The sequence below is a fragment of the Bombyx mori genome, chromosome 23 (assembly GCF_030269925.1).
Source record: "Bombyx mori chromosome 23, ASM3026992v2".
NCBI classification, from domain to species: domain Eukaryota; kingdom Metazoa; phylum Arthropoda; class Insecta; order Lepidoptera; family Bombycidae; genus Bombyx; species Bombyx mori.
In genome coordinates this window covers 12,073,655-12,086,795 of record NC_085129.1, presented here as the reverse complement: position 1 = coordinate 12,086,795, position 13,141 = coordinate 12,073,655, and the positions used below count along the sequence as shown (strand labels likewise).

Below are 13,141 nucleotides of genomic sequence, written 5' to 3'. Positions count from 1 at the left end.
TAATAAATTGTCATCATCAGAAACTAATTTCACCATAACTTTGTACGTTTATTTTGAACCAATTTAATTTTTGACGTTGATGGAAATTCTAAATTCTCGCAACATTTTCTAGTTAAGTTTAAGTCACATCGTTTAAATAATATGTATTTAGATATATTATTGTCATAAAATGTTTAAAATCCTGTAAAGTGGATTGACTTTAACCTTTTCGATAATTTTCAACAACACCCAAGCTACTAAAAAATCCACTAACCACTAAAAGCCATTTTTGATAACTAAGACGGGGGTCCAAATTCCGAGATTTTATGGAAAATCCTCTAAGCTAGCAACACTGCTTTTTGTTTGTAAAATGTGCGAGAGGGACACCACCACTTAATAATCATTCTCTTTTCAGACCGTTTTTCCTTACATCTTTTGCTATTTAAAAATAAACTTTAAGCCATAGAGATAAAGTATATTTTTAGTTTTTATGTCAAACGAAGTAAGCACTCCAGTTAGAATAGTAACTCTATGCAACACTCAGACTCTTCTCCACAGATAATACTGGTTAACCGTTAGACGTTCTACGTCTATAATTTACATTCTGATCTATGTATCTATTCGTATTAATCCATCTTGTAACGTGAACAGCAGATATTACCTACTAATTACCTACGAATTACCTACTAAAAACTTTTTTGGATATCTTTGTGGATTATCGAAATGTACGAAGTCGTCGTGGCCTAAAGGATAAGATGTCCGGTGCATTCGTGTTGAAGCGATGCATCGGGGTTCGAATCACGCCGGCGGGTGCCAATTTTTCTAATGAAATTCGTACTACTCAACAAATGTTCACGATTGACTTCCACGGTGAAGGAATAACATCATGTAATAAAAATCAAACCCGCAAAATTATAATGTGCGTAATTACTGGTGGTAAGACCTCTTGTGAGTCCGCACGGGTAGGTACCACCACCCTGCCTATTTCTGCCGTGAACTTATATCTCAAGGTGGGTGGCGCATTTACGTTGTAGATGTCTATGGGCTCCAGTAACCACTGAACACCTAGTGGGCTGCGAGCTCGTCCACCCATCAAAGCAATAAAAAAATTATGTTTTGTTTAACGTAGGATCAATTAAAATTGGATGTGCCCAATATAGGTGACGGCGTTGACTACCGGTCGTCTGCGCGAGCAAACATTCGGTGTCGGAATCAATCATATGAGTAAAATGTGGCGGCTTCCGAACACTAGTGGCTGTCGCTCATGGTTACATGGTTACAAACGTGGCAGTAGCTGTAATCAGCGGCTCGTTTGCGCTGAGCCTTAACACAATGAATCTTACGATACAGGGTGTCCCACATAAGGTGCAAGCCGAAATCTGTAGATAGTTCTATCAGAATAAAGACGATTCGACGAAAAAATAGTTTCCAAGTAAATAGTTTCGCAATAAAGATTACATAAACTTAACGAACAAACTATTCTTCTGTGGGGGCTGCCAGTACTCTGTAAGAGGACGCAACGACCGAGACGATATTGTCAAACTCTACATACAATCTTGTTAGAAGATAATAAGACCCAAGGAAGAAACATTTAAACTAGAGGTCCAGCAGTAGTCGAAATTCGACTATAATTAATTGAAATTGTAAGTTTGTACACTATTATGATTGTAATTTATACTTCTATAATCACAAATTTCGCCAAGGCTACACTATAAAAATATATTTATTTATTTATTTATTAAGTTGCACCAACAAAGTGATCATCAATACAAAACATTGAACAATTGACAAAAGTTCATGGCAGATGTCACCTCAATTATAGGTGCAATCGACAGTGCATTAACATCAAAAATAAAAAATAAAATACAGCTAAGATTTGATTACATTTCATTCATTGCTTAGGATTAATTTATATTTAATTGGGACATGATCCGCGACAGATTTTTCCTGTAAATTGTGAGACAATTAGAAAAAATATCTATTTCACTTAAAATTAGTTCAGCGCAATCGGACAACTCCGAACCGAAGGAACATTGACGGAGACCGCGCTACCGTGGACATTACGAGGACTGCACTAAAAGTATCGGGAATGGAATATTTCCACTGTTCCTGTCATATGAAAATCTTTTTAATTGAAAACTCCTTGGTTTTAAAAATCGAATATCATTTATTTATTTAAAAAAAGATTCTCGGTCTTGTCACGAGGTTTTGTCAAACTTCTTTAATCGTTGAGAAAATGGAATTGACTCAAGAAAATTCAAGAGCGCTGATTTATTATGACTTTCGAAGTGGTTTAACACAAAAACAATGTGTTGACCGGATGATTTCTGCATTTGGTGATGAAGCCCCATCCAAAACCACAATTTATCGCTGGTTTGCTGAGTTTCAACGTGGACGTGTCAAGCTCAGTGATTATCCCCGTCAAGGTCGTCCAAAAACTGCAGTCACCCAAGAAAACATTGATGCTGTGCGTAAGCTGATTGAGGAAGATCGACATGTGACATACCGCGAAATTCAGGCAACTTTAGACATTGGCATGAGTCAAATACAAATAATCTTGCATGAACAATTAGGTGTAAAAAAGTTGTTTTCCCGATGGATACCGCACTCGCTCTGTGAAGAGCAAAAAGCGGCTCGCGTTACTTGGTGCGTCAGAACTCTCGAAAGATTCCACGCAGGATCCTTAAATACTGTATACAACATTGTATCAGGTGACGAATCCTGGATATATGCGTACGAACCCGAAACAAAAAACCAGTCACGAGTTTGGGTGTTCGAAAATGAGTTAAAGCCAACAAAAATTGTTCGTTCACGGAGTGTTGCAAAAAAAAATGGTGGCCACGTTTGTCTCCAAAACCGGCCATGTTACGACTATTCCTCTTGAGGGACAAAGAACGGTTAATGCAGAATGGTATGCTAGCATTTGTTTGCCACAGGTCGTTTCTGAACTCCGTAAAGAGAACTGCAACCGCCGCATCATCCTCCATCATGACAATGCGAGTTCTCACACCGCGCACAGAACAAAAGAGTTTTTAGAGCAAGAAAACATAGAATTATTAGACCATCCGCCGTACAGCCCCGACCTAAGCCCTAATGATTTCTATACTTTCCCTAAAATGAAGAATAAATAGCGTGGACAGAGATTTTCATCACCCGAAGAAGCTGTGGACGCCTACAAAACGGCCATTTTGGAGACCCCAACTTCCGAATGGAATGGTTGCTTCAATGATTGGTTCCATCATATGGAAAAATGTGTCAAATTTCGCGGAGAATACTTCGAAAAGAAATAAATACATTTTTAAATAGTAATGTTGTGTCACTTCGTTAATTCCCGAAATGTTCAGTGCCGCCTAGGTATTGTAGTCCCAAAGGATTCTGTTTAAGGGAGAGTAAGCGCCTAAATTCAAACGAACGGGCTTTCTTATAAACGGTTTATATTTCTTCGTTCTTGGTAGGTACTTAGGGGCTGATATTTTTATCTGGGTTAATAGATTAGGTGTGTCGGTTATTCCATGAATTAATTTGTACACAAATATACCCCCCATTAGTTTTCTCCGGTTAAGAAGAGAGTCTAAATTAAAGTGGCAAAGTCTATCTTCATAGCTGGGTAACTTCCTACACAGATTGTAGTTGTAAGACAAGTACCATAGAAACAGTTTCTGGACACTTTGCAATCGTTTCTTGTATATTTCATAGTAAGGGTTCCTCCACACAATGCAGCAATATTCTAAGGTACTGCGTACGAGAGCATTATAAATTGTGATCTTAGTGTTTGGTTTTTTGAAATCTTTGCAATTGCGAAATATAAATCCCAATGTTTTAAAGCTCTTTTTGGTAATATTCTCAATATGTGTGCTGAATTGGAGCTTACTATCAATGGTCACACCCAGATCCCTAATAGAGTCTACCTCAGATAGTGGTGCACCATTAATATAATACGTTCGGGAAAATGAGCGTCATCACTTACTGATATTCAGACTCATGCCATTCGCACTGCACCAACCAAACAAACTATCCAAATCCCTCTGCAATAATTCAGAGTCAAGAGATGAGTTTACTTTCCTGAAGAATTTTAAGTCGTCGGCGAACATATAGAACTTTGTGCTAAGAAAACACGAGCCAATGTCGTTGATGAATGCATTAAAAAGTAGAGGACCCAAATGAGAGCCTTGGGGAACAATTATATTATATTAATAGTACATTGTGCACCAAGGGAGAAAATGTCCTACTTTTTTCCCGCGGTGCACATGCTATTGTTTCTCCTACCAGGCCGAAAGTTTGTGGAGTACCGAGCCGGGGTCCAGGGGTGAAGCCCTGGCAGGGGTAGGGGGCGGAGCCCCCCCTTACTCTTAAAAAAACAATTTAACTGTTTTTTAATTTTTAAGTAAACTAGGTACTACTAATTGAATAAGAACTGTCTGATGAACTCATCTTTATTTAATACTTCACTATTAAATATTTTTTCCTTTTGTTTATTTCACTTTTACACTAAACACAATATTGCAAATAACCCGAGCACAACAATGGCGGAGAATTTTAGGTGCGTGAGAGCAGACGTATACATTATCGCGCATGCGCACTTGTACCCAGGGAGGAAAAGTTACACTTTCTTCCCTGTACAGCGGGAGGAAAACCGAACTTTCGGCGTAGGTAGGAGAAAAAATAATATTATAAATCTGTATAGAGCGTCGTGGCGAGATGCAATCAAAACGCTTTGCCTTAGTAGGTAATTAGAGTCAAGTGTGTGTTCTATTTCCCGATGTTGTATATATCATAGGCTTGTAAGTTTCATGGATTTTAAAATTACCTAATTCTATCGAAATTACTTAACATTTTGAGGTATACTTCTCTACTACCTACCTATCTACTCATGAAATAAGAAGCTCCGGCCGGATATTATGAAAGTGATTGACAAGAGAACGGAACTACCAACATGACCATCAAAATGAAAACAACCTGTCTCTTTCGTTTAACTTAAAAAAAAAGAAACAAAACATTTCAAAAAGATCAACAGAAAAATTGAGCCAATCACACAACATTATTTGAATTTCATTCTATCTTGTTGATGCGTGGCTTCGTTACTTCGTTAGTGTTTCTGTATTTGTATCCGAGAGACGGTTTGTTGTTGTCTGGTGTCAATATTGTGTTACTTCTGATAATATTTTTGTGATTAATTTTGAACAAATGAATTAAAATTTCTTAATTAAAATCCAGAGACATTTAGCATCAGTTTTTTTTAGTAATTAATCGATGGTCAAGGAATTCATAGCGACGGCGGGTAACGAATATATTCGTTGCGTGTGGTTCTGATGTTAATTTTAGAACAAATTAGTGATACTCGGTTAATATTACAGTATGTCTACTCGTAGTGGTAGAATTAGATTGAGTGTTCGGGAGACAAGTCCGGTGCAGACAAAGAAAAGAGTTTCGCCGTCTCGTTCTCCCGCCAGAAGTCGAAAAAACTCCCCTCGAGCAAGGAAGGTATCTCCTGCGCATCCTGCTAAAAAATCGCCCAACCAAAGAACTCCAACAAGAAAGTCGCCTAGCCGAAAAACCCCAACCAATTTTTCTGCTCGCAAGTCTCCTGCTCGTGCTCCTAAAGAGGTAAAGCCTACAGCCGAGGTAGCACCAGAAGTGGTTCGGCAATCACCTTCAAAACGCCCAGCTTTAAAATCCAATTTGTCTATTAAACTAGAAGATTTGACTGCCAATTTTGAAAGCCTACGCAATGCTCGTAACAGACGAATGGATTATACGTTGAGAGATGTTACATCGACTAATAGCCAGATTATAATAGAAAGTGTGAATGGAGTAGAATCTAAAAATTATCACAATCTTAGAAACAGAAGGTCTGTTGAAGAATTACCCCCACGTAGATCGAGTAGACTTCGGGATTTTATTGACAGATTTGAACATGATACTGCTGATGGTATACACAGTATGGGCAGACATAGTGTGACTAAATCAGTTAGTAAGAGCAAATCAGTTGACACATTTTCAGATGAGGAACGTTCAGAGGATGAGAGTAAATCAAGGCCAATTACAAGGAAGCTGGCTACACCAATCAGAAGCAGTGTTAGCACTTTGAAACAAATATCAAGCAAATGGGAATTTGGTGGGAGATTGGGCTCAGCAATTTTAATTTTCCTCATACCAATCACAGTGTTTGCTATACTTATTTCATGTAGCAATAAATGCTCTACTAGTATAGATGTAGCAAAACTTAAGGCTTTCACACCATGGTTCAGTTATAATTCTCTTGCCTTCATCATTGCCCAGATTCTTGTACAATCAGTGTTTTTAGCTGTGCCTGTAATGGGAACGATAGCTGATGGCATGGATGGTACTGATAGAAAATATTGTTTTAATGGATTTTCTGCTTCATTATTTACTGTAAATGCAGTATTTTTATTTGATTACTTGAAAGTAACAAACAAGAATATCCTCATAAATGAATTTATACAACTTTCTATGATTTCTTATATATTGGCCATTTTTTTGAGTATTATTTTGTATCTCAAAAGCAAAGGACTGCAGGAGAAAGAGTTGAATGCATATGGTAAAACTGGCTATATATTGTATGATTTTTTCATGGGTTGTGAAATTCATCCTCACATCAAGGGATTGAATATGAAAATTTTGATCTCCAGAATCTCTAATATCACATCTGTGAGTATACATACCATTTTTATAATTTAGTGCTATTTATTTTCATAGTACCTAATATGCTCTGTTTGTGCTCAAGTGTATTCTACTATTAAACAATTGAAGTTATAATATCAATAAGTACATGCTGAGGAAAATACCACAATATAATCAAACAACCTTGGAAGTTACATTTATGAATGTTAACCAATTATGTTATGTAATGTTATAAAAACCTGTTTCTCTTTCAGTTGATTTTAACATTGATTATATTCTCACGTGGCCTTCAACTTCAACTGGATAAAAACGATACGCTAACCTTAGAAAACTACAAAGAGATCCTGAACAAATTGCATTTTCAACCGACAATTCTGATTTTTTCATTGATGCAAATCATATACGCACTGAGTTTTATTTTACGAGAATATAAAATAACTAGTACTTTCTATTGGCAGTCAGAAGGGCTGGGTTACCTTCAGATTGTCTCTAGTGCTCTCTATCCCTATTATTTTACTTCAATATCTAAATATGTAGCGGATAATAATGTAATGTTATCAACTAATGCTTTGATCTTCGCTTGTCTCTTATTCACATTGGGATTCTTTGTAATGCTGGTTAGTAACAACATTAAACATGAATTCAGGACAAACCCTCTTCAACCCAGCTTGGCAAGTAAGTCGCTTAAAAATATGTTTCTAATACTATATTCAATTAGTATCATTTCTAATAACTTGCTATTTAATTTTAATGCTAATTACAAATAGGAAATAGTAGACAGTCCATCAACTTCACTATGTGCTAACTATGTAACTATGATATGAGGCTGTCAGCACAAAAGTGGCCTATCCTACATTTTTTCATATTTGTGGTTCTACTATATTGCAATTTATCTAAAACAATATATTTTGATGCAAAAACGGCCTATCCCCAGTTTTGTCCATAGATAACAGATGGCTTTGTCAACATTTGTTTTTGCCTATGGTAAATTCAGACCTCATTGTCTTCATACTTACTATAGTATGCTCAGGTAAGCTTATGCCACTTGCGCTGACGGCCTCTCATGTGCTATAGAATAGTTGGCTACTATGTGAAAATCGTAAATCACGTAGATTGAATTCTTATGATATATTTGTTTATTTGCTCTTTGCTGGTGGTAAAATGAGTTGTTACCTCATACAGGAGTATTGGTCCTGCCTACTTACTTCTGTTACAGCTATGTACATTATTCCAATCGAGTCTGACCTCAATTTACCTCTGGTTCCTTTAAAACTAGGCGGATCTTTAGTTAATTTCCCCGTGAGTCATTTAGTTTCATAAATATGAAATAGGTTTAGCAAAAGTCTTTTAAAATTAGAATTTGATGCACTTTACTTCATATTTTAGACGTGTGGTCGTCTGTTCTAATTCAAAAATATGGTTTAGAAATCATAAAAGACACGGCTTAATGGCAAGACGAGCTAAAAATGACATTTAACTTTTCTATCTTATTGTAATTAAGCCAAAGTCATACGAGTATAATAATTGCATTATCATCAGTGTGTAATCCGCGTAAGAATCTTCAATTTAATCGGACGTGTTGTACTAGATGCTAAATTGCTTTTAAAGGTCCCGTTGATGGGCATCTGTTCAAACCTTTCAAAAGCTTTTTAAACATCACTATTTCCTCAAGAGAAAAGCTTGTTAAACATCACTATTTCCTCCTAAGAGACACCATTAATTTAATTATAATTTGAATGTTCTCGATTTACATCTGAAAACACTATAAATAGTTATATTAACATAACAAGTGAACTCTCGGCTCTAGCAGTAGGAACTGAATTAATATACGCTTAGCATTATCCAAGGCTTTACATTACTTAACTGTTTGTTATAGGGCGAACACACATCTTTAATTCACACATCGAATCAAATAGGTAGTCAGCCTCGTATAATCTATGTCTATGTGGTTTAATTACGAGTTTTTAGTTTTGTTAGATGTTTTTATCGAAGAAATCGGAATGCTTTTTTTTTTTTAAATTCAAACATTACGTCAATAAACTGTTTTTTAAGAAAACCTCAAGTTAAATCAAAATTATCATTTACTAGCTGACCCGGCAGACTTCGTAGTGCCTCAATCGATAAATAAAATACATAAACTTTTGGGGGACACATTAAAGGAAAAACAAAATTGTTATTTTTATTTATTTAATTCTGAGCTATTTCACATTTATCTAAAACTTTTAAACCTTCCCTGGACTTTCACAATTAATTCAAGACCTAAATTAGCCCAATCGGTCCAGCCGTTCTCGAGTTTTAGCGAGACTAACGAACAGCAATTCATTTTATCTATATATAGATTATGTGTTTGATTCCCGTTATATTGAATTTAGTTTAAGCGTTATCAAGTATATTGTGAAACGTTAAAATCGTCGTTTTTTTTCAGACGTAGATTCAATGCCGACTTTCCACGGTAAGAAACTTCTCGTGTCCAACATGTGGGGATTCCTGCGTCACCCGAACTACACGGGCGATATATTGATTCATATAGCTTTATCGTTGCCCGGGCTTCTTTCTGGACGGTATATTGCCTCCGCCCCAGCCTTTTTAACTATTTTAATATTGTTGCATCGTTCCTGGCGAGATCATGACAGATGTAAGAGACGTTACGGTGCCGCATGGCAAAGATATTGCAACCGTGTGCCTTCGGTTGTCATACCAAAAATACTGTAATTTTTTAAGCCACAGATGGGTGACGACCGTTCGCTTAGGTTTAATTTTTTTTTTTCTTAAGCCCTACATACATTAATAAGTAATGGCCACCGAACTTGAGGCATGGGATCGGAGTCTAAATTTATTAGTATAACGACTGGCTCGCTCTTCAAACCGGAACGCATTGCTGTTTACGGTAGGAGTAGGAATAGGCAGGATAGTGGTACCTGCCTGTGGGAGCTCACAAGACAACCCACCGTTTGAAATATATATAATAGTTTTGTAACGGCGGTTTCCCAAGGTACATGATTTTGCAGATCGTCGCACATCGGGGCTTTACGAATAAAATTACTAAAGACAAAAAGATAAAAGATAAAAAAGTATCCCTATAATGCACTTCTTGAAGCTACGACGGTTTTTGATACGCTTCTGTCCGCAACATCATCCGCCATGGGAAACCGCCTCTTTTCAAAAGTAAATAAAGATTTAGTTATAATCATACTCATGTAAGTATCATTCACAAGTATTAAAATTTTACTTAATACTGTTAATAATAGTAGTATGTTTTCTGGCCTATTCTTCTTATTTTTAGTATAAAATAAATATAGATAAAAAGCAAAAAAAAAACAAGTTTAAATAGATAGACGTAAAAATTAGAGTAATGATTTATTATCCTGTTGATCCTGATCAGGATAGCAGGCCAAGGTAATAAACTTATTGTGTAATCATCGGTTAACGATACAATGCAAATTTTAAGTTAATGGTACTTTTTGCTAAAGGTAAAAAGTATTTTAGTATTTATCTAGTGTAATGGACACCATTAAAACTAACTTAAAGAGCTATTATTTTGACAAAATGAATTATTATAATACATGAATGGTTTTAAATAGAGTTAAATTCTATTTTAGAAAATTTTATGATAGATAATGTTATTTTTGTACATAAGATTACATATTTTTATACTAACGTCTTTAATATAAATGCAATTTGATGTAATAAATCTCTAATGGAATCACGTAAATTGGTGTTTACCAAAAACCCTTCTTAGGGTTCAAGTGCCAAAAGTTAACTTTCTCATTTAACCTTTCTCAAATACAATGAGTGAATTTTAAGTGTGAGCGTTGAATTAGTATTAATTTGTATTCAATTAAACCACCGAAAATGTATTTTGAAAATATAGGCAGTATTTTTTTTAATTATTTGTCAATCTCGTAATTTTAAAAGTTTTCTGCGAAATTTTATTTTTATTACAATTTGAAATATAGATTTATAGGGTAGATAATTAAAACATCTTATATAATAGTACATTTTACTATTACAACAGAGGCAATAAAATTTTGAAAGAAATGTATCTCAAGTTTGAATAAATATAGCTCATTCACATTCATATACTTTTCATTTTATCATGCCAATTTAATGATTTGTCTTTTGGAACGAGATGAGCATTATTGCCTATTGTATTTTTTTCCCTACCTAAGCCTAGCCTTGAGAGGCTATGCTAGCATAACCGAGCGAGTAGGTGAGCTCACGGGGCTCAAACCTGACGACATTGCTAACATTGATCGTAGCAAGAGCAGTGCTTTCCGGAATCTACCATCGGATTGGAAACGCGACAGAAGATCCGACTAAAAAATTAGTGGGCTGTGTCTCTGGGTTAATTTACTCGCCGAGCCCTTGGTCTCCAGCGACGGGTTCGACGAGAACGATGGCCGGTGTTTGAGGTACCCAAAAGCACCGTTAGTGTATTGGAAGGATCAGAAATGACGTGCTCAGGGCGATGTCGACTGTTCATCATTCGGTCCGCAGGATCGGGAATGTAGTTACTGGCGGCCACGATGAGATAGATGGTTCTCGTGTCGTGCAGCTGTTTTCGAAATGGAGCCTTTTGTGTATTGTTGCCTAAAACAGTACCACACTACCTTACCTCCTCCTGGGGTATCGTAAAAGGCGACGTAAGAGATTCACCGGAGCAGCAATGGGCAACAGCCTTCTGTAAATTAGTGTTTAGTTTAGTTTAGTGTTATTGATGTCTTCGTGGCCTAAGCGATAAGACGTCCGGTGCATTCGTGTTGAGCGATGCACCGGTGTTCGAATCTCAGGCGGGTACCAATTTTTCTAATGAAATACGTACTCAACAAATGTTCACGATTGACTTCCACGGTGAAGGAATAACATCGTGTAATAAAAATCAAGCCCGCAAAATTATAATTTACGTAATTACTGCTGGTAGGACCTCTTGTGAGTCCGCGCAGATAGGTACCACCACCCTGCCTATTTCTGCCGTGAAGCAGTAATGCGTTTCGGTTTGAAGGGTGGGGCAGCCATTGTAACAATACGGAACGGCTTCGCAGTATACCTACTTTAATAAATTGACGGTGACTTACAGTAATACAGAGTAGTTACTTAATTAAATTGATTTACAGTGCTCACAGAATAGCCTAATGTCTACTAGGAACATGGGAGGAGTCCGATGAATTCCCGAATGAAGAGATTACAGGGTTAGAGGCGAATGAGAGATGATTGAAGCGACATCAATACCTTTACCCGCTCCAGATGGCAATACTTGATAGGCTCTATTGCAGAAAGAAAATATGGTATTAATTACGAAGTCGATTGAAACAAATATTTAATTAGTTTTATTTATTTTTCTATAAAATACACATACAACTTGTAAATAAACGATTCCATACTTATAATCTATTATGTAATAGTTTTCTTTTCTAAATACATACTGCAGTGTCCACGACAATAAATAGGTTCACACGGGACGATTAATCTAACCCATCGGAATAATAGGGCTCACGTTATTATAACTACCAACAGTCTGAATTTCACACAAAATAATGTGGTTTTGAAATGAGCCATATTCCTTTTTTTATGACTACGTTTACCTAGAATGTGTTTCGATATTTTAAAATTGTTTCATTACTTACACTTATTATACCGAAATAAAAGAATATAAACAGCTTGTTTTTAACTGAAATAAAAACTGAAATTAACAAGACTACAAAGCTTAAATTGATTTATTGACAACAAATACTATCATTGGAAAAAAATTCTTTGAATAGGTACTCTACAAGGGTTGCTTACCCCATTAGCAGATGATGACATGAATAAACGATTGATATGTAGTACCTACTTATCTACATACACGCTTACCTAATATTGTTTAAAAACATCGAATGACCAAATGAAAGAATGAAAATAGATAGCACAAGCCCCTTTGGCGTTACAACATCGAATGGAACTTCAAGTCCTATAGGACAAAATCTACACTACAATAACTAACATCAAGTACCTGTAGGGTTAATTCTAGCACGTGGACCATAATGAAAACTCGACAATTAATAAGTAGTAGATTATTCGTCTAATAGGCCTATTGTAATAACAACATGAACATAAATGCTACTTTTGGCTCAATGGTCCATTTATGTAAAACACATTTTCATAGGGTATTCATATAGGTATTTACGAAGCTTTGGCACTTAACCGTAGTATATTATTAGAACATCTTTTTGTACAACTTATCGCCATTTGAATCTAGTCATATGGCTAATGTAGTACATACGAACTAGGATTATATCATTAAATTGAACAAATTAAAAATGAAACTGTGTAATCTCGTCGCGGATCACGGAAATTGTATCCGAAACGTCTGAAATAATTAGAAAATAAAAAATGTGAGGTTAAAACGAAAACTGAAGAAAATGTTAAGTTGAACAAATTAGGTAGGTACATAATCATACATACAACCATAACTGTGGCTTTCAAAAAACAAATCTTTTAACTGTGAATTAGTAAATTGAAGGCAGGCCTGTTTTTTATATTT

General features: G+C 35.9%; 1 protein-coding gene across 2 annotated transcripts; it reads left to right on the top strand.

The window, feature by feature from the left end:
- The first annotated feature begins 4,614 nt into the window (after positions 1-4,614).
- LOC101737517 (delta(14)-sterol reductase TM7SF2) lies at positions 4,615-10,695 on the top strand. 2 transcript variants are annotated; one of them, XM_038019386.2, is made up of 4 exons: positions 5,055-5,257; positions 5,334-6,648; positions 6,876-7,296; positions 9,047-10,695. In XM_038019386.2, exons 2-4 carry the CDS (start codon positions 5,335-5,337, stop codon positions 9,331-9,333), a joined length of 2,022 nt encoding a protein of 673 aa, XP_037875314.1. In that variant the 5' UTR covers positions 5,055-5,257; position 5,334; the 3' UTR covers positions 9,334-10,695. The 2 variants fall into 2 exon arrangements, with proteins under 2 accessions (XP_037875312.1, XP_037875314.1); XM_038019384.2 differs by having other exon boundaries at positions 4,615-6,648.
- Positions 10,696-13,141: the final 2,446 nt, after the last annotated feature.

Excerpts from the sequence above, each read along its gene's own strand:
- LOC101737517 (XM_038019384.2), top strand. The coding sequence starts at position 5,335 with ATGTCTACTCGTAGTGGTAGAATTAGATTGAGTGTTCGGGAGACAAGT. Across the intron at positions 6,649-6,875 it reads GAATCTCTAATATCACATCT|TTGATTTTAACATTGATTAT; the intron begins GTGAGTATACAT and ends TTTCTCTTTCAG. Across the intron at positions 7,297-9,046 it reads TCTTCAACCCAGCTTGGCAA|ACGTAGATTCAATGCCGACT; the intron begins GTAAGTCGCTTA and ends GTTTTTTTTCAG.